The 24,306-nt window shown below is 41.8% G+C and overlaps 2 protein-coding genes and 1 long non-coding RNA gene across 5 annotated transcripts; 1 reads left to right on the top strand and 2 right to left on the bottom strand.

Moving 5' to 3' along the window:
• Nucleotides 1-8,606: 8,606 nt before the first annotated feature.
• LOC147448860 (uncharacterized) lies at nucleotides 8,607-10,268 on the bottom strand. The gene is made up of 3 exons (XM_086522471.1): nucleotides 10,015-10,268; nucleotides 9,050-9,126; nucleotides 8,607-8,921 (listed from the first exon to the last, which is right to left on the bottom strand). The coding sequence occupies exons 1-3, from the start codon at nucleotides 10,192-10,194 to the stop codon at nucleotides 8,855-8,857; spliced, it is 324 nt and encodes a 107-aa protein (XP_086378597.1). The 5' UTR covers nucleotides 10,195-10,268; the 3' UTR covers nucleotides 8,607-8,854.
• Nucleotides 10,269-15,393: 5,125 nt separating this feature from the next.
• Nucleotides 15,394-16,507, top strand: LOC147448859 (uncharacterized). Of its 3 annotated transcripts, XR_015189520.1 has the most exons (3): nucleotides 15,394-15,530; nucleotides 15,759-15,834; nucleotides 15,924-16,507. It is a non-coding gene; the product is annotated as an uncharacterized LOC147448859 (long non-coding RNA). The 3 variants fall into 3 exon arrangements; XR_015189518.1 differs by lacking the exon at nucleotides 15,394-15,530 and having other exon boundaries at nucleotides 15,687-15,834; nucleotides 15,955-16,507; XR_015189517.1 differs by lacking the exon at nucleotides 15,394-15,530 and having other exon boundaries at nucleotides 15,687-15,834.
• A 3,802-nt stretch (nucleotides 16,508-20,309) lies between these two features.
• On the bottom strand, nucleotides 20,310-23,295 carry LOC147448858 (putative protein phosphatase 2C 14). Its single transcript, XM_086521307.1, has 5 exons — nucleotides 21,932-23,295; nucleotides 21,490-21,846; nucleotides 21,295-21,412; nucleotides 20,984-21,207; nucleotides 20,310-20,829 (listed from the first exon to the last, which is right to left on the bottom strand). The coding sequence occupies exons 1-5, from the start codon at nucleotides 22,340-22,342 to the stop codon at nucleotides 20,665-20,667; spliced, it is 1,275 nt and encodes a 424-aa protein (XP_086377433.1). The 5' UTR covers nucleotides 22,343-23,295; the 3' UTR covers nucleotides 20,310-20,664.
• Between the last annotated feature and the right edge of the window lie 1,011 nt (nucleotides 23,296-24,306).

The following is a 24,306-nucleotide window of genomic DNA, read 5'->3' as shown; positions in this document are numbered from 1 at the left end:
AGGTGGGCAAATTTCCTTTCGCAATTTCATTTTCATATTGCTCACATTGCTGGCAAGCATAATCAAGTAGCCGATGCACTCTCAAGACGACCGAGAGTGACTGCGGTTTCCATAGCAACTCACAATGATCTATCTTCAATGATAGATGAGTATGCTATTGATCCTGATTTTAGAGATGTGATTTCAGCCCTTGCATTAGGGAAGAAAGAAGAACCATTTACTTTACAAGATGGTTATCTTCTCTATGGCAATAGACTATGCGTTACTAACTCACTACGTGAGAAAGTAATGTATGAATCTCATGCTCCCCCATATGCGGGGCATAGAGGGATTCAATCTACCCTAAAGGGAATTGAAACATATTTCTATTGGCCTACCATGAGAGTGAACATACACGAGTATGTTTCCAAATGTGTGGTATGTCAAAAGACAAAATTTGATAGAGGGAAGCAACTTGGATTGCTTCAACCCTTGCCAATCCCTAATTCACCTTGGGAGAGCATATCCATGGATTTTATCTTTGGATTGCCTAAGTCTATCCATGGGAATACGGGAATATGGACAATAGTAGACAGGTTCAGTAAACAAGCTCATTTTATACCTGTCAAAAAGACTATCAAAGCCCATCAAATGGCAACCCTCTTCATTTCACAAATTTTCAAGTACCATGGCTTGCCAATGTCCATAGTGTCGGATAGAGATCCTAGAATGACCAGTAATTTCTGGAAGGGTCTCTTTGAGAATTTAGGAACAAGGCTAAACTTCTCTTCGGCCTATCATCCACAAACTGATGGCCAAAGTGAAATAGCTAACCTAACCATTCTTGATCTACTAAAAGCCTATGTAACGGAAGTAGATCAAAGATCCCAATGGGAGAAGTACTTACCTTTAGTAGAGTATGCTTACAATAACACTGTACATACTTCCACAGGAAAAGCACCTTTCGAGGTAATTGAGGGAAGATCAAAAAGTCCCTTGCTACTTAAGGTACATGGGAAGATCTTCGCTGCAGATGAGTATAGCCGAGACCTACAAGAATCTTTCCAAAAGATTAAGGATGCTATCTCTATCTCACAGCAAAGGCAAAAGGCTGCTGCTGACAAGCACAGAAGAGCCCAAGCCTTTAAAGAAAACGATTGGGTCTTGTTAAAGTTTCCCAAGGCTCGATTAAGGCACACGACGGGCAAGAATCCTACGGGCCACCAAAAGTACTATGCTAAACTAGCAAAAAGGTACTATGGTCCCTTCCAGATTCTTAAGCCAATCAATGAGATGGCCTATCAACTTAAGTTGCCCAATCATTGGCTCATACACAATGCTTTTCATGTGAGCCTCTTAAAGCCTTACAAAGGAGAGCCACCTCAAGAACCAACTATTGAAGACCCACCGGAGATCGAGGACCACGAGGAGGTGCTGCAGCCCGAGTCCATTCTCCGACATGAAGACAAGGTATTAAGAGGCGGTAAGACTATCCGACGATATCTTATTAAGTTTAAGAATTATCCTTTTGAAGATGCTAGATGGATGCAAGGCATACAATTAAAGGATAACCTAAACCTTGTCAATGCTTACAATGCTTCCCAAGAGTAAGCAAATGTACAAAATGTTAAAAATGAACAAAAATTTTTGTCTTATAAGACTCTCTTTTTCTTTATTTGTGCACAAAAATGAAGTAGTATGCATGCTTAGATCAAGTTTGCGGAGACGACGTCTCCCAAACACCAAGTAGAGCTTGTCACTCTACTATGGAAGACTGATAGGACTAATGTGCAGACATGCTTGCGGCAGCCTCAGGCTCTCAAGCGCCAAATGGACTAGTCATCCATTATGGAATGATGTCATAGGGTAACATAGGGATCCTCTACCCGCTAGGAAAAGGACTCATGCATATGCTTTATCTTCTCTACACCATAGTCGAGGACGACTATGATTTCAAGAGAGAGGTAATGTCATAATAATCAATATCTAATTCTCCTAAATGATTTTCTCATATTAAACTGATCATTTAATGTGGGAAAGTGCCAAGGAGAAAAAGCTAGAATATTGGTTAAGCTAGCAGACCAGGCCACAGTAGGGATCCAAAGGAGGGAAAATAGGGATCCAAAGGGGGGGCCATCTGCAAAAGAGCCATGTGAAACAATGGGCCAAAAAGACCCTAAGGTTCAGCCCATTAAGACTTCCAAAATGCTAAGGTTCCAAAATTCAAAGGTTGTGTCCAAAGGTCAACCCTAGGGAAAATTGGATGCTTAGTGTGTGCCCTAAAAGTCTTTGCACATCCCTACATGGGAGGGGGCGAGCCCCAAAGGTAGGAGATGAGAGAGAAAGCCACACACACACACACAGGCTCCCTTTACACAAAGGGAATGAGGGACACATGTCAGCTCCCTAGGCCAGATGCCCACAAGGTGTGCCCAATTCCTATTGGAAGACCCTTGAAGTGGACCAATGAGAATTAAGCTAGAGTAAATCTAGTTTAATTAATTTAAAAACATTTAATAAAAGAAACCAATGAGAATTAAGTCTCCTAGAAGACTATTGGGCAGTCTCCCAAGGGGTCCAATGAGCATTCAGGAGCCCCATGGCTTGCCTGATTCCTATTGGCCAGGAGGCAAAGGGGTCCAATGAGAGTTTAGTTTAATTATTTAATTACCTGAAGCTCTCACAAAAGGGGAAAGGGGGACACATGTCAGAAGGCTATCACTTATGCTGCTTAATTCCTATTGGCTTGACCTGGGGAGGTCCAATGAGGCAAAAGCCAGACCTATTTAGCAGCTAGGGCTCGCCCAAGAGAGGGGGGGGGGTTGATTTTTGCTTGGCATTGACACACACGCACTCACACTTGACCATGTGTGAAGGAAGAATACTCTATCTCCTCCCAAGCTTTAATGGAGAGCTCATCACCTACTCCAAGCTTGTGAGATAGAAGCCTACATCAACACTCTCTTGGCATGTGGATGCAAATCCAACCAAGAGCCAAGCTTCAATGCATGCTCATATTCTCTACCAAGCTAATTACTAAGCTAAGCTATGCTAATATGAGTGATTATGTGAGGAGATGTACATCTTTCTCGTAAGATACTTCTTTTTCCTCTCAATCTACTCTCATACCCTGCTAGCTCTCACCATCTTCGAAGGTGTGTGAGGTCTTGGGTCTGAGAACGGGGATAATTCAAGTTGTGTTTGATTAAGTGTTTTGCTTGGTGTATGAAGCTTCCATCTTCATTGCACTAGCTAGTCTTGAAGGAACACAAAGAATTGTATTGTACAATGTCTCTCTTGATGGGAGAAACCATAATACAAAGCCTTTTGGAGGGGGGACCGGCTCCATGCAAATCCGGTCCTCAACTGTTGTCAATAGCTTAATATCTCTCTCTTTTGAAAGTATTGTCGATGCTATCTAACTAGGTGTTATGCTTTTTGTTGCTCTCTCCACCCAAGCACTCTTGTAATTCTCATTAGGAATCTATTCTAATGAAATGCCCACTATGTTCATGCTAATTTCCGCTACACATAAGATTTTAGGCCATTAAATGTTACAATAGCAAAGGCAAAAGGCTACTGCTGACAAGCACAGAAGAGCCCAAACCTTTAAAGAAAATGATTGGGTCTTATTAAAGTTTCCCAAGGCTCGATTAAGGCACACGACGGGCAAGAATCCTACGGGCCACCAAAAGTACTATGCTAAACTAGCAAAAAGGTACTATTGTCCCTTCCAGTTTCTTAGGCCAATCAATGAGATGGCCTATCAACTCAAGTTGCCCAATCATTGGCTCATACACAATGCTTTCCATGTGAGCCTATTAAAGCCTTACAAAGGAGAGCCACCTCAAGAACCAACTATTGAAGACCCACCGGAGATCGAGGACCAAGAGGAGGTGCTGCAGCCCGAGTCCATTCTCCGACATGAAGACAAGGTATTAAGAGGCGGTAAGACTATCCGACGATATCTTATTAAGTTTAAGAATTATCCTTTTGAAGATGCTAGATGGATGCAAGGCATACAATTAACGGATAATCTAAACCTTGTCAATGCTTACAATGCTTCCCAAGAGTAAGCAAATGTACAAAAATGTTAAAAATGAACAAAGTTTTTTTTGTCTTGTAAGACTCTCTTTTTCTTTATTGTGCACAAAAATGAAGTAGTATGCATGCTTAGATCAAGTTTGCGGAGACGACGTCTCCCAAACACCAAGTAGAGCTTGTCACTCTACTATGGAAGATTGATAGGACTAATGTGCAGACATGCTTGCGGAGGCCTCAGGCTCTCAAGCACCAAATGGACTAGTCATCCATTGTGGAATGATGTCGTAGGGTAACATAGGGATCCTCTATCCGCTAAGCAAAGGACTCATGAATATGCTTTATCTTCTCTACACTATAGTCGAGGACGACTATGATTACAAGAGAGAGGTAATGTCATAATAATCAATATCTAATTCTCCTAAATGATTTTCTCATATTAAACTGATCATTTAATGTGGGGAAGTGACAGGGGAGAAAAAGCTAGAATATTGGTTAAGCTAGCAGACCGGCCACAGTAGAGATCCAAAGGAGGGAAAATAGGGATCCAAAGGGGGGGCCATCTGCAAAAGAACCATGTGCAACAATGGGCTAAAAAGACCCTAAGGTTCAGCCCATTAAGACTTCCAAAATGCTAAGGTTCCAAAATTCAAAGGTTGTGTCCAAAGGTCAAACCTAGGGGAATTGGATGCTTTGTGTGTGACCCAAAAAGTCTTTACAAATCCCTACATAGGAGGGGGCGAGCCTTGGGAGTAGGGGATGAGAGAGAAAGTCACACACACACAAGCTCCCTTTACACAAAGGGAATGAGGGACACATTTCAGCTCCCTAGGCCAGATGCCCACAAGGTGTACCCAATTCCTATTGGATGGCCTTAGAGGTGGACCAATGAAAATTAGGCTAGAGTAAATCTAGTTTAATTAATTTAAAAACACTTAATAAAAGAACCAATGAGAATTAAGTCTCCTAGATGACTATTGGACAGTCTCCCAAGGGGTCCAATGAGCATTCAGCAGCCCGATGGCTTGCCTGATTCCTATTGGCCAGGAGGCAAAGGGATCCAATGAGAGTTTAATTGAATTATTAATTAACCTAAAGCTCTCACAAAAGGGGAAAGGGGGACACATGTCAGAAGGCTATCACTTATGCTTCTTAATAGTCATTGGCTTGACTTGGGGAGGGCCAATGAGGGTTGAACAAGAGCAAATAGCAAGAGGGCTCGCCCAAGAGAGAGAGGGGGCTGATTTTTGCAAGGCATTATCACACACACACTCACACAATCTCATGTGAAGAAAGAGAAGACTATCTCTTCCCAAGCTTTAATGGAGAGCTCATCACCTACTCCAAGCTTGTGAGATAGAAGCCTACATCGACACACTCTTGGCATGTGGATGCAAATCCAACCAAGAGCCAAGCTCCAATGCATGCTCATCTCCTCTACCAAGCTAATTACTAAGCTAAGCTATGCTAATATGAGTGATTATGTGAGGAGATGTACATCTTTCTCGTAAGATACTCCTTCTTCCTCTCAATCTACTCTCATACCCTGCTAGCTCTCACCATCTTCGAAGGTGTGTGAGGTCTTGGGTCTGAGAACGGGGATAATTGATGTTGTGTTTGCTAAGTGTTTTGCTTGGTGCATGAAGCTTTCATCTTCATTGCACTAGCTAGTCTTGAAGGAACAAAAAGAATTGTATTGTACAATGTCTCTATTGATGGGAGAAACCATAATACAAAGCCTTTTGGAGGGGGGACCGGCTCCATGCAAATCCGGTCCTCAACTGTTGTCAATTGCTTAATTTCTCTCTCTTTTGAAAGTATTGTTGATGCTATCTAACTAGGTGTTATGCTTTTTGTTGCTCTCTCCACCCAAGCACTCTTGTAATTCTCATTAGGAATCTATTCTAATGAAATGCCCACTATATTCATGCTACTTTCCGCTACACACAAGTTATTAGGCCATTAAATGTTACATAGTGTATAAGAGAGATGAGGAAATTATGTTGTGTAAATTGAAACCATACCTAAAAGAATAAAGCGCCCCAATGGTTTCATACACAAGACAATAGATTTCACTCTCGATGCACAAAACCATTGTAAATACGCATATTTGAGATCAATGACTGTATATTAGGCTCAATCAAAGCCTTGAGCAAATCCCATCTATAACACTCTATGGTAAAATACAAAAATTAAAATCGGTAATCCAATTGTAGCTAATCTAAAGGTCAACCTAAGTATCAACTTGGTCTCTGATTTGCCCAACATTAGTCCAATATTACACAAGTATACAAGGTAAAAAGGAGAAGGTTCGGCTCGGTTGGCTTCCTTGTTAACCAAGGATGCCTTGAAAAGAGTATAGGAGAGGGCATCAAATGCCAGCAAGGAAACTATATGGCTTACTCATTTAGTAGGAGATTTAGATATCAATGCAAAGGTTCCAATTTTGCATTGTGATAGAGTGCTATCTAACTATCACGCAATCCAATGCTGCATGCAAAGATGAAGAACGAACGCATAAAGCTTGTCAAGATTCACACGCATGATAACCTGTTAGTCCGCTAACCAAAGGTCTACCCTCCAAGAAGCTTGCACACCATCGACAACTTATGGGCATTGGGTAGAGTTCCAAACTACACATACCTTGTATATATTGTACATATCTAGCTTAAAAGCACATTGGCCTTTTAAGTTGGAAATTGGTAGTAGTGGCTGGTGCTATCATCTGGTGAAAAAGCCTTCTTCATAATTGCCCAAGCATGGACAATTCTCTCGAACAATTAGTGCGCATTTGCCTTCTGGAGCTTTTGGGTAGAACTTGAAGCTCTCCAACAGATCAAAGAAAAGCTGTGAATAGTTACGATGCACTTGTTGGTCACAGAATATCTGATGAAGACTTTGGGTGTGGACCTCGGAGAGCATACCGATCTCTCAGCTTTACTAGCACAAGAAACTTTCAACACATTCCCACATAAAATCCCCATAAGGGATCTCACATTCCCGGGTTTTTTCCCACCCTAGTGTAAAATTCCCTACAGTGGATTTTAAAGGGAATGACAAATTCCCTCGTGGGAAGTTTAATTTCCCTTGAGGGATAATGCTTTTCCATGTGGGATAAAAATTTAAGGTGGGAAAAGTAAAGGGAATGTGAAATTCCCTCCTGAGACGTTTAATTTCCCTCTAGGGATAATGTTCTTCCATGTGGGAATAAGTTCTGAGGTGGGAAAAGTGACTTTCCCTAGTCCTCAAAAGAGGGATAAATAGTGAAAAAGCTCTTCAAGCGTTTTGAAACAATGAAAACAAATATATTCATAATTGGAAAAAATTCCCATTCTTATAAACCAATCCTTCTCTCACCAAGGTGCTTCATAATTACAATCAAGACTAACATATTATGAGTAGAAATCAAAAGTTGCCTCATGTATGAACATATTATGATTTGCTCACATTTCGAGCACACTTTGCTAGGATATTCTGAAATGAGAGATTCTACATAACAATAGTATTGATTGCAAACTAAATGTGTGATACACATTCTGGTTCATGTTCAAGGTGCGGTTAGGGTAAAGGGGCCAATAAAAAGCCACCCCCTGAAAGGGAGACACAACTGAGCCAATGAATAAGACCAATCAAAACCAATATTGGGACATCAAACATCGGATGCTTTAGTGGTTAGCGTGAGTGATGTTCATCTTCGGCCATCAAATTTCCGGATCAAGCCCCACCGGCCCATTGGCTTGTTTCTCGCCCTGCAGTGTTTCACTTCGCAAGGCCATTTTTGTTACACGCAAAAATTCTTTTGCTGTCGTACGACACCTGTGATTGACTGTTCGCATCGGGCTCTTTGCTGGTTGTAGCGACGAGCATTGGCCTTCTTTTACGCAACTGCACGATTGTTTCTATGCAGTATGCTTTCACCAATTGCCCATGCCGCTTAGGTGGCCTAAAGTTGGCCCCTTTACCCTAAAGAAGACAAGTTTTGAATCCTACCAAAAAAACTTAATCAAGAATATTTTTCCTAGGAATTGAAATAATTATCCTTACATTCAAAATGTCACAAAATGCCTACCGTAAGAGTCTTTGCATTCATCACCTTTAAATTGACAAGTTGAATTCTCATTTTGCCTACTTAAGAACAAGCATTCTCTATACAAGAATGTTAAAATCAAATTATGTAATGTCCTGTATAAAAAATTTCATCCTGAATGTGTTCTGTACCAAAAAAATCATCCTAAGTGGATTTTCCCACTATCCCCAAAACTGGTATAACCGAACGTAGACAACTCATGTTAACATTTTTATTATATAGGCTTCCCGTGCATACATGGATGCACGAGTGCATTTCTTGCTTACTAGAAACATCAAAAAATGCATGTTGACGTGGAACTCTACGAGCAAAGCGATAGAATTGAACTATCAAGATAAAACCATTTTAGCTGATGAGTGTGAATAAATCTCACCCATAATTAAGCATACAACGAAACAATCTAGTCACAAAGAAACGACTTGAAATTAGAGAGCATCCTCTAATCTTGAAACGAAAGCCTAACACCTATCTCTTAAACTAAGTCCTGAAGACCACCATGGAAATAACATTACTGTTTAGATTAAAACATTGCCAAAAGCAAATAGCATGAGCTCCCCTTGAACCTCAATTTGACAAAAGCCCAATCTTGTCTTACATATACATCAAACAAATTGTCAATGAAAAAATGCTGTCTTTTGAGTCTCCAAAGACAAAAAAAAACCAGCATAGTGGAGCTAAACACAAGCTCAGGTTTATAATGACATTTATAATCTTCACGAGATAAATGCGTCTCCAATTTGACTGACTCTAGATATGTCGTCTGGAAATCATAACTTTTATCCGAACACTTGCATTAGAAAGTCTGTAAAAGAGCCTGCAAACCAAGAGCTGAAAAGTCACAAGTTAACTTCATATTTGAGTTCACATGCATAAGTATAGCAATAAAAACCAAAGCCATTATTATGCATGTGTAAATTCCTCAAGTGAAAACGAATCACATACCTCCTCTGACCACATGCAAACCCTTGGAACTGACTATCACCTTTGCTAATTAGGTTAGTTCGCATTAATTGGTATCCCTGTAAAAACAAAGAAATTTCTTTTTAGTAACTTGGAGCAATCATGCCAATGTACATGCAGCACTCAACAATCTGCCAATGCACTAACCACAAAACATGCAATGGCTTTGACACACAAGGTATCTTCCTATCAAATCACTATATACTAATGAGACACTTAAGTTCAGTTTCAGGTAAAGTATCCCCCAAATACCCATATGTAAAAGTGAACAAGGGGATACAAACTCAATTCGGTAATCAATATGCTTGCAAAACATACCTACACAAGCAGTAGTTGATATGAGATGGGTAAGATGAGGGGAAATTTGGGGCGGAACGGGAGCCAAGTTGACCTACCAAAAAAAATCTTGAAGTTACAAATCCACCTGCACCAAAATCAAGAATTAGATGAAAACAAAATGTGTGAGGATTCTACATGCTGTTGGAACATCATGTGATTGCAAGTAGCTTTGATGATAAAACTGTGTATGGTTGTGAGTAGTGGTTCACCTTGCTGGCCAACATCATGGGCGACATGGCGAGTGTAGAAAACAACACATAGGGCATAACATAACAAAGTGGCCTACCATTTTTGCAGCCTTCTTTAAAGACACTGTTGATAATGAAAGAATGGTATGTCTGATGACATTAGCTGCTTCCTATCAATGTCAAGCACTTTTACTACTGCAGGAGGCATCAGAAATCTTTCATTTTCATGTGCATTGAATACTAATGCATGCCTGCTGCAAGGGCAGCATGCTTTTGTAGAGAAGTGAAGGTGAGAAAAGGGCATGCATACATGCACAAGAAGCTAGGTTGAGCATCATTATTCTCGATGACTGCTTCTTACTTTCAGGAGAGCTCTCTCTCTCTCCCCCTCTCTCTCTCTCTCTCTCTCTCTCTCCAAACCTGTCGCATGGTAAGAGTGCACGTGGGCGAACTGAGCAGGAAGCGGGCTGAGGAGTACATGCACGCCAGCCTATTGCCTATCTGCCTGCGCCTGTTGCTGTCGATGTTCTTGATCTGCCTGCGCCCTGTGTCTCTGCCTGCTCGCGCTTCCCTTGCCAAAAGACCTAAGAGGGTATTCATTTGCCGCCCAACAATGGCAGGGAAGTTAAAACGAGTTTTGAACTCAGCACGCGCTTCTCCTGTAAACAAGTGATGCAATCACGAGCCTTGATCTCTCTTTTTTTTTCTAAAATTTCCTCTTGGCAAACTCATACTGGGTAATCTTATATTATATTCAATCCTTCACAGATTCCATGCGGATGGTCACCATTATGAAGACCACACCCTGTAAAAGGACGATTAGAGGAATCGAACACATGTCCCTGAGTAAACAGAGCCTATAATTGTGCCGTAACCAGTTGAGCCACCCCGTTGAGGTGCAATGCCTCCTATTCGTCAAGCTTAAACAAAAATAAACTTCCTTGCCTCGTTGACCTGCTGTGCTACGCATTCCGTCCTCCTTCGTGAGCCCTGCGTTGCTGCCCAGGCCTGGTTGCCTGCGCCTTTACCTCCTCTTTGCTTGGCCAGATTTCTTTTTTCATTTTCACGCCAAAGCGGCATCTGTTGAGATTCTAAGCTTCTACAAATTTTTTTAAATCGTAGGGACATACTGAGTGGATAGTATTAAGAACATCATAAATATACACCAACCTCGAGCTCAAACCGAGCCTTGAGGGTCAAAGGATTACAAGTTCTCTGCTTGACAGAGAAACCACAACTACTCCTAGGCTTTACTTATTACAAGATGTCATCATGATATGTATTGTTCTAAACCAGTCTTCTGAGGCTTGTTTACCTCCGATCCTATGGATCGTCACTCTACTCTCTTGTATGATTTCACAAAATCTTGCCACAGCCAGATCCCCCTCAAACACCCGGCCTTGACCTCTTAACTAAAGACGCAATTGGCATGATCTAAAGCCATTGCTCCCAGGCCAAACCACGCAGTCACGAGCCTCAAGTTTGCTTTTAACATGATGCATGCATTGTTTTAATAATATCGTCGAAACTCAACTCACACATGCTTTACAACGCCCAAGAGGGCAACGATGGGTTGAAAGAGAAGGGTGACGATGGGTAGAAAGCTTTAGAGTACTTGTTCCTTGTTTTAAAATTCTACACAAAGTTCGAAGCCAACATCGGTTGTTCTGACAAAGTTTTAGCAGACTTCATTATCAACCTCGCCCAGCAGGAAACATTCACCAAGTAAAGAGCATGGTGCTAAGCTTCCTGGCTACTATGTCAAAATTTTACTCACCAGCATTCATGTTGTTCTTCCCTCTAAAAACAAGATTGCAGATAAGGAGAAACACATGTTTCTTTAAGAAATCTCGACGCTCAAACAAGGACCTCCAATAGAAGAGAACGCATATGGGAAAGAAGAATTCAGAGGATATGGCCATTTACCTTTGACTTAGTTGCCTCCATGGGATTCTTGTCAAAGGTGGCAACGGAAGATGAAATGAAGACAAGAACTGGCTCATAATCTGATGGACGCCTCGACTCTGATCTAGAACGTGTGCACTGTTAAGCACACGAACAAGGCACACCTATGGAGAAGAGATATCACTGAGGTAGAAAGAGAACGGACAACTGAGAGAGAGAGAGAGAGAGAGAGAGAGAAATTCATTAAATTTCATATCTAACCAACCCAAACGATTTTCTCAATTTAAATTGATCATTTAATGTGGGATAATAAACGGGAATAAGGGTTAGAATATAGACATGTACTTACGGATCTATCTCAACACGGGGCCAATGGTAAAGGGGTCCAAATGAGAGATGGTTTGTCAAAGAGCAAGGCTAACTAATGGAGCTTAAAAGACCTTAGGGTTAGCTTCATTAAAGACCTTTAATGGTTAGTGTTAAAAGTCTTTTGACCTTAAGCAAGCTAGGGTTGAGCTTGAGGTGGGGACCCGACCTAAACTTACCTTTGAAACCGCATTCACTCTCGGCCGTCTTGAGAGTGCATCGGCTACTTGATTATGCTTGCCAGCAATGTGAGCAATATGAAAATGAAATTGCGAAAGGAAATTTGCCCACCTCATTTGTTTGTCGGAGAGCTTGGTCTGCGTCATGAAGTACTTAAGGCTTTGGTGATCCGTTCGCAGAATGAAAAGAGTCCCCAATAAATAGTGCTTCCATGAGTCTAAGGCATGTAGAATTGCAAGGACCATGTGTACCTAACGTTTTTCTTTGTTAGGTCATGTAATGGTCCTACTATTAGTGAGAACTTTTCTATGAAGCGTCTATAGTATGCACACATACCTATAAAGCTTCTTAATTCATGAAGATTCCTTGGTTTAGGCCATCCTTTTATTACCTCTAACTTTGATGGTTCCATTTGGATGCCATCTTGAGAGATAATGTGACCTAAATATTGAATCTCTTGTAATAAAAATTCACTTTTCTTTCGATTAACATAAAGTTTATTCTCTCTTAGAACTTGAAATATTACCTAGAGGTGTTGCTTGTGTTCATCTAATGAATTAGAGTAGATGATGATATCATCAAAGAACACTCCAGTAAAGGTTCAGTGAGGCCTGAATAGCTTCTCCATCAAGCGGTTGAATGTGGCTGGTGCATTGGTCAAGCCAAAAGGCATGACAATGTATTCGTAAAGACCAAACGTAGTGCGAAATACGGTCTTTACAATGTCTTGAGCAACTATCCTTATTTGATGATAGCCACTTTTTGGGTCAATCCTACTGAAGTAGGTGGACCCTTGCAGCTTATCAAATAGGTCTTCTACCCGTGGAACGCGAAAACTATTTTTGATAGTGATCCTATTTAGTGCTCTGTAGTCGACACACGTATAATATGTGCCTTCTTTCTTTTGCACTAGTAGCACAGGAGAACAAAACAGAGATGAGCTAGGCCTAACCATGCCCTTCTCAACTAAATCATGCACTTGCCACATAATCTCCTCTTGTTGAGCTTGAGAAAATCATAAGGAGGTTTGTTAGGCGGTGAACTTCCTGGAAGAAGTTCAATTGCATGGTCATCATTACCTCGTTTAGGAGGTAGCTCACAATGGATGTCGTCAATAAAGACATCCTGAAACCCCTTGAGAAAATTGGATAGCTCTAATTCCTTTTGATTGTGTATATTTTCTTTTGCTAAAACATTAGGTTCATTTTGAGAATCTTTAACAAAAATCATATATACAAAAATAGACCTCTTTATTGAGCTTGTGTATGTACATTGGGTTTAGTGTTACCCATTTCCTTAGCATCTATATACATACCTTTTTCCCTGAACTTAAAGGAGATTCTCCTTTTAGGGAATTTAACATTGGCAGCCATGCGATCAAACCATGGTGCCCCTAGGATTACATCCTCATACTTGAGAGGAGAGATAAAGAAGTCCTCTTTGTCCACATAGCTTGGACATGGAGCCTCAATTTCCCGATTAAGGGAGTGACTAAAGCTTCTTGCCCCTTGAAAGCACCGTCTGCGGGTAGGACATCTCCCATCTCGTAGGCTTGTATGCCTAGCTTGGTAGCCAACTCTATAAATATAAAATTGTGAGTAGAACCAGGGTCAAAGAGAATAAAAGCATCATGTTCTCTTACCTTTCCCCAAGCATGGCATAGAGGAGATCCTCTGTGGTGAATTTCCTCCTCTTGGATTTCGACCAAGGTAGCTCTAGCAGGTTCATGGCGGGTGTTCTTTTGGGGACAAGCGCAGTACGCATGCCCTTGCTCGCCGCACTTGAAACAACAGTTATCCTTGCGATAACGCTCAAGCTCTTCAGGAGAGAGTTTATTTTTGCCTTTATAAACTCCCTTCTCTTTAGGATTCGTAAGGAGAGAGCTTTAAGCTTTGCCATTCGGTGAGTACTTTGTCTTTGGCATTGGTGGCCAAAAACTGCTTCATAATGGAAGCTCTTAAAGGTTTCCATGTTCGTGGAGCTTCACCGTCCCTAGGCTAGACCACCATTGTGTATAGACTCAAAAGAGCATATATACTCCCACTATTGTAAATTGCTTCCTTAAAATCTTCACCAAAACTGTTCTTTGTACTTGTGCTGAAGAGAATACACCCATAAAAGGTTGTAAACTTGTCCCATAACTGGTGCTGACAAGCTCTAGATCTAGCCTAGAGGAGATGCACCAGATATTCGCTCTTTACAACCCATGACATAGATGTATATCCATATAGTTGGGTCGAATCACAAACCCATCCCTCTTGAGTTGGAGAAGGTGCTCTTTATAGAAAGCCATCTTTGTATCCAACTCCTGTGTCGGTTCTCTCTATGTCCTCCCGATGTCCAACTAGGTGAGGTCCTAGCAAATGAGTCTAGTAATCTTCACCCGTGTCAGAGATAGTGAGGGTGCATAAGGGGAGTACTGGGAGGGGGGTAAGTTGTCCATGCTCAAGCCATGTATCTAGAACCACGATGACATCTATGCATACCAGCATGATGTGCCCCCTATAATAATGATTGTCTAGAGGCACATCATAACCTTTGTTTTACCAAGGTTTATAGACAATCCACTATCCTCTGCAAAGATATGTAGTGCATCCAAATGTTCTTGCATACCCTCTGATGAGTCATATTAGCACAATATCTTCAATACATAGCAACAATGGAATCCATGTCCCTGTCAGTTGGTCACCTCTGTAACCCTTTATGTCAATATAATCAAAAAGCTCATCTACATACATACCAAATAGAGTAGGGGACAATGGACAATCTTGTTTCACTCCAATAGTGGAGTGTACTAAATCAGATTTCCCCTCAAGAGTGCGTACATGTCCCACCACCAATTTGTATAGAGCCATGATGCCCTAAATCAACTCATCGGGCACTCTGATCTCTGGTAGTCTGAGCATCAATTCGGCTCTAGGCACCATGTCAAATGCTTTTGAAAATCCACAATGCTACAATATGCCGTCACTCTCTGCCCTTCTGCTCAATTGCTCCTCAAGGATAGATGCATACAACCGTGCCAATGTGCGTCCAATCATAATAATACGGTAGTTTCTAGGCTCCGTAGGATCACCCGCACACACACACACACACACACAGAGAGAGAGAGAGAGAGAGAGAGAGAGAGAGAGAGAGAGAGAGAGAGAGAGAGAGAGTCTACAAATAGCAGACCATCGTGAATTTCATTTTGTTGTTCACACTTTAAGTTCGAGAGCGATTACTCTTGATCAACGACCCACACATGCTCATGAGAAGGGAGTGTCACTTGAGTAAATGACCCACAATGCTCATAGTAAACTTTTACTAAAAACTTGGAAAACCTACAAACGAAAATTTATCAGCTAAGTTGGCCATATTTGAAGGTTTTTTTTACAGTGAAATTCTAAGCTGGACCCGTTTAGGGTGAGAGCCTGTGGAAAGTAACGAGGTCGTCGCAACACCCGTTTAGGGTTTAATTCCGGAGAGCCTGTGGAAAGTAACGAGTCCGTCGCAGCAGGCCCCTGTGTGCACACACACACACACACACACACACACACACAGAGAGAGAGAGAGAGAGAGAGAGAGAGAGAGAGAGTCTGCCCCCCCTGGCCCGTCTTTCTTCCCGAAGGCATCCCCTCCCCCTCTCCCCCCCCCCCCCCCCCCCCCCCCCCCCCCCCAATCTTGGTTTGCGTTTGTTTATGTGTCAAACCTTCTATGGTTTTCTGTTGCAGAGATTAAAAAGAAAACCTTCCATCGTTTATCCGCCAAGAAAGGTGCCATCCCAGGAGAATAATGGCAAGGCGGAGGGTAAGAGCTTAGACTTGATGGAGTTTATATATAGACGAAAATTTCAAAGGAAAGGGCTGCTTGCTTTCTCTGATGATTTCATCATGCAGGTTTGCTGAGCTTTCTAGAACAATTATGCAGATTTGGCGTATGCTGAGGAACACATTAGTGCATTAGTCCCACTGTGGACCTGGACCATCTCAAGACCGCTTTCAACAAGTTCAAGATTGGAGGACCTTTCTTCTTGGGCTCGATTACGTGTGGCCTTTCTTCTTGGGCTCGAATAAGTGTGTCTCGACTAAATGCTTCCTCAAACTGCGTAACATGCGATCGGGAGGATTTAATACAAGGCCGGAGAACATACTTTGGAAGTGCTTGATTGATGCTCATTGAAAGGCACATAAAAGAAGAGAATAAAGTCTGTGGTGTCTCTAGCGTTTACTTAGTATGTAAGCTGTTGGAAAATGTTGTATGACATTAACAGTTAAGTTTTGCAGCTTATATGCAAAACATTCTAGTGCTTTTTCTGAAGGAGAGAGAGAGAGAGAGAGTTGCCTTGTCCACTTTACGAATGATTTGCTTCACTCTAATTTGCACTTATACATCCAATTGTATCGAAGCATAGACTTCACATGTGAGGATGCTGCTTATCTAACAGTTTTGCAATGTACAACAACTGCTGGGTTTGTGTGTTGACTATTACTTTGTTTGTGTGTTGCATGGTTCTCAGTTTATGTGTTGACTCTTTGTTCTAGCTATTGAGAAGGCAAATCAAAAGTAAGGGGTATCTAGCACTACATGAGTTTTCCCCTATCAAATGTAATCGGGTGTTTTTGTAGGTGCAAGTGCCCTTGCTCGAAGGGCCCAAGCAGCATGACAGGTTTTGTATAGTGGTGAAGCCTTGATGATTTATATCAACATCGGGGCGAGGTCAGTTTATCGTCATTAAGGGTCTTTGAAAGTACATCCCTTGTGTGTGGATTATCGCTCAGCCTCAAATGGAAAATTATAGTAGTTTTTTAATCTAGATGTTTGGACTAATAAAGTGTTGTCTATTAACTATCTATGTTACAAAAAATGTTATGTTGTACTTTCAAGCATGTAGTGTACTTATGATCTGATGTGATTCCTTGTGACATGTGCAGATGATTTTAGATGAGATGCTACCTTGCTTAGGTAGTAGGAAAACAACAATGACAATGTAGATGAGGATGTAGGGAAGGAGTTTGTAAGGCTTAAGACAAGTTTGTGTTGCATTTCCTTCGATGAGGATTGCAGTGTGTATGTAATGGCTAAAGCTATTTCAAGCTACTTACGTAGATTTTTTGTATGACTCTAGACAAAGTCTGCAACTTCAACACTCGTAGTGCTAGATGTTTGAACCTTAAATCCGTCTTGATTATAAGAGTACTCTACATACGTGATTTCAGTTTTTGATCCTAGTCCTATAATTATGTCTATTAAGTCTATTTGAACGACGTCTATTTTTTATGGGTTGTCCACTCCAATTCTGTGTAGCTTGAATAATGTTGATGGGTGGATCAATAATTTAATACTTATGATGTTTACGAAAGTATGGTTGTGCTTGATGATCTTGATTGCCACACAATTACTTTCATTTAAGGTTGATAATTGTACTTGTTTGATAGAAATTATTGTGGTTGAAAAGAGAAGAGGCTTCAACTTGGGAGTGTTACTGTATATCAAGTCATGCTCGTAAATTGTTTAGAAGTTTAGAGCTTGTTATGCAGTAACAAAATATTTGTTGTTGATCGTCTGGAGTCTTCAATAAATGGGGTGTAACTTTGAGTTGATTCTATTTTTGGAGATCTATTTCATGGTTACCGATGTGGTATTTTATTCTGCTAATGTATTGAAACCTTGCAGTCGTCATGTTTTAGTTGTGGTTGAATTTATTTTGATCTCTTTTCGAAAGAGGCAAGGTAGTGGTCAATGAGGCATATTTACGTGTTACTTTTTGGTATGATTGCTTTTGGCATGGTCACCAGAGGGATATGGTAGGCTTGGTTCTAATACACAAGATGCTCGGTAACTATGTTGATTTTTTTGGCATAGTCTCAAAGTGCTCATGCTCTCATGAATGTGGCTCTCCCACAAGTGGACATAGGCCTAGAGTGGACCCCAGCCCTGCCAGTGCAACTCTCACCTTTTCATTGTGATGATGCAAAGTTTTGAGATGATTGGTAACTGTGCTCGCGTGACCACGATCTGAGTTGCAAAATTCTCATAGCGGTCGTGAAAAAGTGGCAAGCTTTCTTTCACAAGTGAGCATTCTTTCACATGAGGACTAATTTTCAAAATAAATTTAGTGTGTAGTATTCTTGTAAGAGTATTTTAAAGTTGTCTTTTATTTCAGAACATATATATATAGATATCCCACAAGCTAACCTTTTGTTCCTTGGCAACAATGCTAGTTTTTTTGGCACAGTCGCAAAGTAGCCTGCCAAGAAGCCATTGATGCTCCCATGAATGTGGCTCTCCCACAGGTGGACACAGGCGTAGAGTGGACTCTAGCCTTGCCTTCGCAACACTCACTTTTTGATAGTGACGTGGCAGAGTTATGAGATTATTGGTAACTATGCATGCATGACAATCCTCTAAGTTGCAAAATTTTGACATGGGGTTGTGGCAGGTTCACTTTCACTTGATATGAATCACATGACTATTTTTTTAATTAATAAATTAATTGTGAAATTATTATCGAGAGAATATTTAAAAGTTAATGTTTTTTTAATTTCACAACATACATATATTCCCACAAGTTAACTTTTTATTCCCACCTTTTGAATGTGGGAATGTGGAAGTCTCGTATGAGGGAATGCTATTTCTTCACTTTCCCATGTGAGAAATTTATCCCTTCGGGGAAAAATACTAATTTTTCACTTTCCCATGTGTGAAAAATTTATCCCTTGTGGGAAAAATACTGATTTTTGATCTCGCCCAAAAGGGAAAATATTCCCAGGAGGGTTGTATATTCCCACCTCAACTTTGCAGTTTGCCTACCTTTCCCTTAATTTTTCACAGTTCGTTTGTGGGAAATACAGTGGGAAAGCCACCATTTTTCCCTAGAGGGAAACGTTCAAAAGTTTCTTGTATAGTGGCAATGTCCTTTTGCAGGGCACAGTCGAAGTTCAATGTTATTCTTTGTGTATACAATCAAGATTAGACACATCGCTCTAGTCGAACAGCAGTAAGAGCAGGATGAGGATACGATAACATGCAGGTCTCTCAAATGCATATAGAAGACAGTACTGGCAGCACTCACGGTTTTGTGTATAGCTAGACGGATCCCATATTTCCTATGGCTACTAGCACAAGAAGATTTAAAATGTTTCTCATGTAGGAAATCAGAGTCTTTTTCAGTGTTTTTCATACAATGCATAACATCATGAGCTTCTGTTCGAGAGGCACTACATACCTAGCTAGGTACGATTGGGACTCAAAAGTCTGATATATACATATGATGATGCATATGGGATCATGTCCCATGGAAAGGTAATCCACCATGAGCTATACACAAGAAGTTTTGGACAAATTCTTATAATAATTCCCACATTGTGACTTACCTCAACATCATGAGCTTCTGCAAGGGAGGCACCGCATACCTAGCTAGGTACGATTGGGGGCAAGGGACCGCCGGCCCGGTGGGGGGGGGGGGACGGCAGTTCCCTGCCACTTATGGCTCTTGCCTGCCTCACTTTTCATAAGGAGGGCATCTACCCTTCTTTTGACTAGAGCAGGTCTACAATTTGGTTTTGTCGCATGGGGTGCAATAGCAAAGAATGGAGGTGGCATACATCAATCCTTAGGTCTAAAGGAAAAGGTGGCAAGCCCATGAAACAGGGCAAGCTATCTAGCCAAGCAACAACCATCGCTCACATCATAACCAGGACAATCTAGGCTGAATTAAAGCATCTTATACAAGAGACTCACTACTAAAAAAGCTCATCCAAACAAATCGAAGGAGCTCACAATGCTTGAATTAATTTCCAGTAGATCCTATAAGTTCTACAATTTTGAAATAATTTCCTTCAATGCTCGATATGGTCCTCCCTCAGTAATGAATGAACGCACAAGTCATCCGTATAAGTTTCTAGGAATATCTGCAACTATTCTCTGAAATAAAAGCATGACTCATCAACCGTTGAAACACTAACCACGATGAAATGGTCAAGCTCAGACACTTCCACAGCACCATGGCAGTTGAAGTTACGCATCAAATACCAAATAGGTTCACAAGCACATATTTCTCTCTACATCTGCCATCGATGAAATTTAGAACCCAGTAGCGTGCTGGTCGTAAGTGTCAAACCACCTCAGAAACGAAATATCCCACGCATACCACATTCGACCTTGACATATTGTGTAAATTGCAACAATACTAAAAGAATTCAGCGCAATGCGCTGCCTCAATTGTTTGATATAAAGACATTAAATTTCACTGTCAAAGCACAAAACCACTGTGAATACTCAGATTTGAGATCAAAGATTGAATATTAGGCTCAATCAAAGCCCTCGGCTCAAGCAAAGCCCATCTCTAACACTTTACATTAATAGAAAGAATTGGAATTGGTATTCATCTTAATCCTATTTTAGCTAATCTAAAGGTTGCCAATACAGAGCCATCCTGAGTATCAACTTGGGCTCTAATTTGCCCGACAGTACCAAAGAACATCCGTTATTACACAAGTATACAAGGTAAAAAGGCGAAGGATCGGCTGGCTTCCTTATTAACCAGGGATGCCTTGAAAGGAATATAGGAGTAATACATTACCCATCCTCAGCTTATCTGCATCACAGGTATGAGCACATTCACAAACGCCTGTCGCATTATAGAAACAAGCAAACAACTGCACAATCATCCGCCTTCAAAGCTGCCTGTCTGGATTTCCATGCATACACAGCCCTTTCAACAATGGTCCTTGCAACTTGCGATTTGTCAGGTGCAGATGCTACCATCTCCACAACTTGTTCATTGGTCAAGACATCCCATATCTGCAACCATAATACAATTACACAATTGTTAATGCTCCACTTCCTGACAGAGTACTTGCAGCCATGCAAGAAATACGCATACATATCGATTTTGTTAGTAGATCCCATTCAAAAAAAAAATTCAAAACTTAAACAACTGCAAATAAGATTTTACCCCATCTGTCGCAAGCACAACAAATTCATCTTTGTTTGTTAGCCTACGGTAGGTCACTTCAGGCTCTGAAATCACTCCATGGTTTTTTAGACAGTAATCCCCGAGAGCTCTAGCCATTGCCAAACCAGGAGCATTTTGGTGCGGCAACCAAACCCGATGCACACGGGGCTCTTTCTGTAGAGCAAACACACGACCTTTATGGCGTCTTATCCGCTCAGCCTCCCCTGATCCAAAGCAAAACCACAATATTAGAGAAAGTTCGAGTTCTCCAACCATCCGCGAGCACTCAAATTGAAGTACAAAGTGCTTACTAGGTACATTGGGCTTCAGATCAACAGTTAATGGTAAAGCTAGTAAGGTGTCATCAGCAGCCCTTGTCCCTAAGACAGCTCTGGAGTCTCCCACATTGCCAACAATCAAATCATTGCCCTGGTTTTGTGACAGAATTATTAGCCCACGCATAGGCATACAAAACATTGGATCCACCATTGGAAACAACAACTCACATGCTTTACAAGAGTGACAGCCGTAGTCCCGCTGGAAACGCAATCCACATAGTCATTAACCAGCAGCTCTCTATCTGTCACTTTATACGCAGCTACAAAGGATTCTTTCCAAGCCATGATCACAGACGGATCACCAATGCCGTCTCCACTATAATCCATCTCTCTCTGGCTAGAACTCTCATTTTCACTGTCATCTGATGAGGATGCATTGTCTCTCGCCACCTGTTGTGTCGACTTCCAAGAAGCTGCTAGCTTCTGTGGCAACACATCCCTCACATTCCGGGCAACTCGGTGCCCATCTGGGCCATGCCCATCAAAAACCCCACAAAACACCAGATCTTCTTGGGAGGCAAACTTCTGCAAATAAACATTAAACACTCAAAATACACTCACATAAGCACACATTCTGAAGCAGACACATATAGGCTTCATGCATTCGTACCTCCCAAACGATCATGGCATCTTGATTGACCCCTTTTTGACCTTGTTTTGTGAAGAGAGAGACATTGCTGTATCCTCCATTGGACGCATACCGCAACTGCTCTATACATGAAGCAGAGTCCCTTGCAGAATCAGCTTCAGCAGAAGCACGATTGCACCCAGTGGTTATTTCTTCTTTCTTTGACTTGAGGACATAAACAGCTCGTTTAGTGGGCATATTTCCATTCGCATAGGTTGGGTTGTTGGGGTTGTCACCAGAATGTGGGCTGGCAAGTAACCCCTCACCTGGAAGCTCAATCTCAATTGCAGGATATATGAGTGGCCATGATCCAAGCTTGATGCAGAGGCGCATAATAGCCCGCCTCCATATTTTACCCCATGGAGCCATAGAGAGACTTAGGCAATCAAACATCACCCTGCCTATCAACCCAATGTACAGTAGATCTACTAATCACACTCCCCTCAGCAGAAAAAATATAAGGGGACTGTGTGGATGTATATGAGTGTATGAACCTCTGTGTTGAGGGGATCAAGATTGATCAGGAATTAATGCAATCAATATGTAAATAAGCCTAGAAGGCAATCGGGTCTGTGCAAGAGTTTAGCTATATTTCTTCTGTGATGCTTGCAAGGCATCATTTGATACACATTTTCTGTTGCTTGGTTTGATCTGTAAGCTGATTAAATCACTCTACAAATGAGCTCTCGGAAATAGAAGCAATGGAGTGCAGAGATGCCCTCACTGGTAAAACTAAGAATGATAATGAGAGGGCGATCCTTTGAACAGAAAAGACGGATGCCCTTTATAGTACTGGGAACCTCACGCAATGAAGCTACTCTGCTGGCTGGCTATGGCTCTTTAGCAGGTACGCGAGAGATCACAAGGGACGCAAGGGAGATCCGTAAAATAGAAAAGCTTTGGCAAAAGAAAAGCTGCGCAGATTCCACTACGTATGGAAACAGATATTTTGGTAAACGCTTTCATGGTTAAAGAAGAGTGGGGCGGGGACAGGAAGACTGGAAGAGGACGGCGATGAAGTAAAAAACCCTTGCCTTGGCCCTAATTAGCCATAGACAGCCACCACCGACCTAAAGGTAAGTGTGTGTGTGTGTGTGTGTGTTGTGTGTGTGTGTGTGTGTTGTGTAATGAACTGTATAGATGAGAAGAGGTCCACAGAGGACCAAGTAGAAGACTATCCGCCTATAAGAGACCACAAGGATATACGGAAAACCTGTGAAAGTCCATTGGGTACGATTGGCGCAGGTAAAAGACGAGGCTAAAGGAGAGGGGCCCGGAGCGGGCGTTCAAGTAGGTGGCGTTGTCGGAATGAGGCCCACGAGGGTGTGGTGGCTATGGCGACCTTCACTCAGTCTGCATGTAAAAAATTCAGGCGGCTATGGTGATCTTCACTCCCGCTGCGAGTAAAGAATTGGCGGTCAAAAGAAATGGCGCCTTTCTGGGGTTAAAGATTAGCGGGTGTCTATTCCAACACGTGGTGACGTGAGCGCTATCCACACCCAGCGCTTCGCTCACAATTTACAAAAACAAAAACTAATTCTCATTAGAGAGCCTTATCCATCCCTTAACTTTCTTTTATTATCGCCATCTCAATTATGCTGTAGGCCCCGTTCACACAGGACCGCCGGCCATCCAAAATAATGCCATTTTAACCCCTCTCTCTCCTATATGTGAGGAACCAATTATGTGATGGAGAAATCTGATGGCCTGACTCCTCTCTCTTTAGAAGGGATTCACACAGGAGGAGGTCGGATTAGTAAGCAATTCAAGATGCCTGCAATGAAAGGCAAGGTTAGAGACATGCATGCCCATGCCCAAATTTGTGAGGCCCAATGTGAGCATGGGAACCTCATATGCAATCATGCATACAAACCTGTTTTGAAGAAGAAGAAGCTGAGAATTTTCTATCGTCATAGGACCAATCTAAAACAACCTCAACGATCGACGAGTCTCATGGAAGCAACATACATCTCTCTCTCTCTCTCTCTCTCTCTCTCTCTCTCTCTCTCTCTCTCTCTCTCTCTCTCTCTCTCTCTCTCTCTCTCTCTCTCTCTCTCTCTCTCTCTCTCGCGCGCGCGCGACAAGCAAGAAAGTGGTGAGAAAGGAAGGCCCAAGGAAAGAGCACTCATTATACGTTTCCCTACTCTAGAAGCTAGTAACGAATTCCTAAAGAAGAGACCAACACTCAAGCAAACTTGGATATTTTTGGGTGATGACCTCACTCTAACACATGTAGCGCACATGCAAGAGCTGATGCCAGAGATCAAGGCGGTGAGGGAGAAAGGGAAAACTGCTTTCTACACAGGAGGGAGAGTAGTGGTGTTGAAAAAATGCACCGCATGACGGTGTGAGACCTA

Source organism: Adiantum capillus-veneris, chromosome 10, assembly GCF_014529385.1.
Source record: "Adiantum capillus-veneris isolate H3 chromosome 10, ASM1452938v2, whole genome shotgun sequence".
NCBI classification, from domain to species: Eukaryota; Viridiplantae; Streptophyta; class Polypodiopsida; order Polypodiales; family Pteridaceae; genus Adiantum; species Adiantum capillus-veneris.
This window is presented reverse-complemented; position numbering and strand designations above follow the sequence as displayed.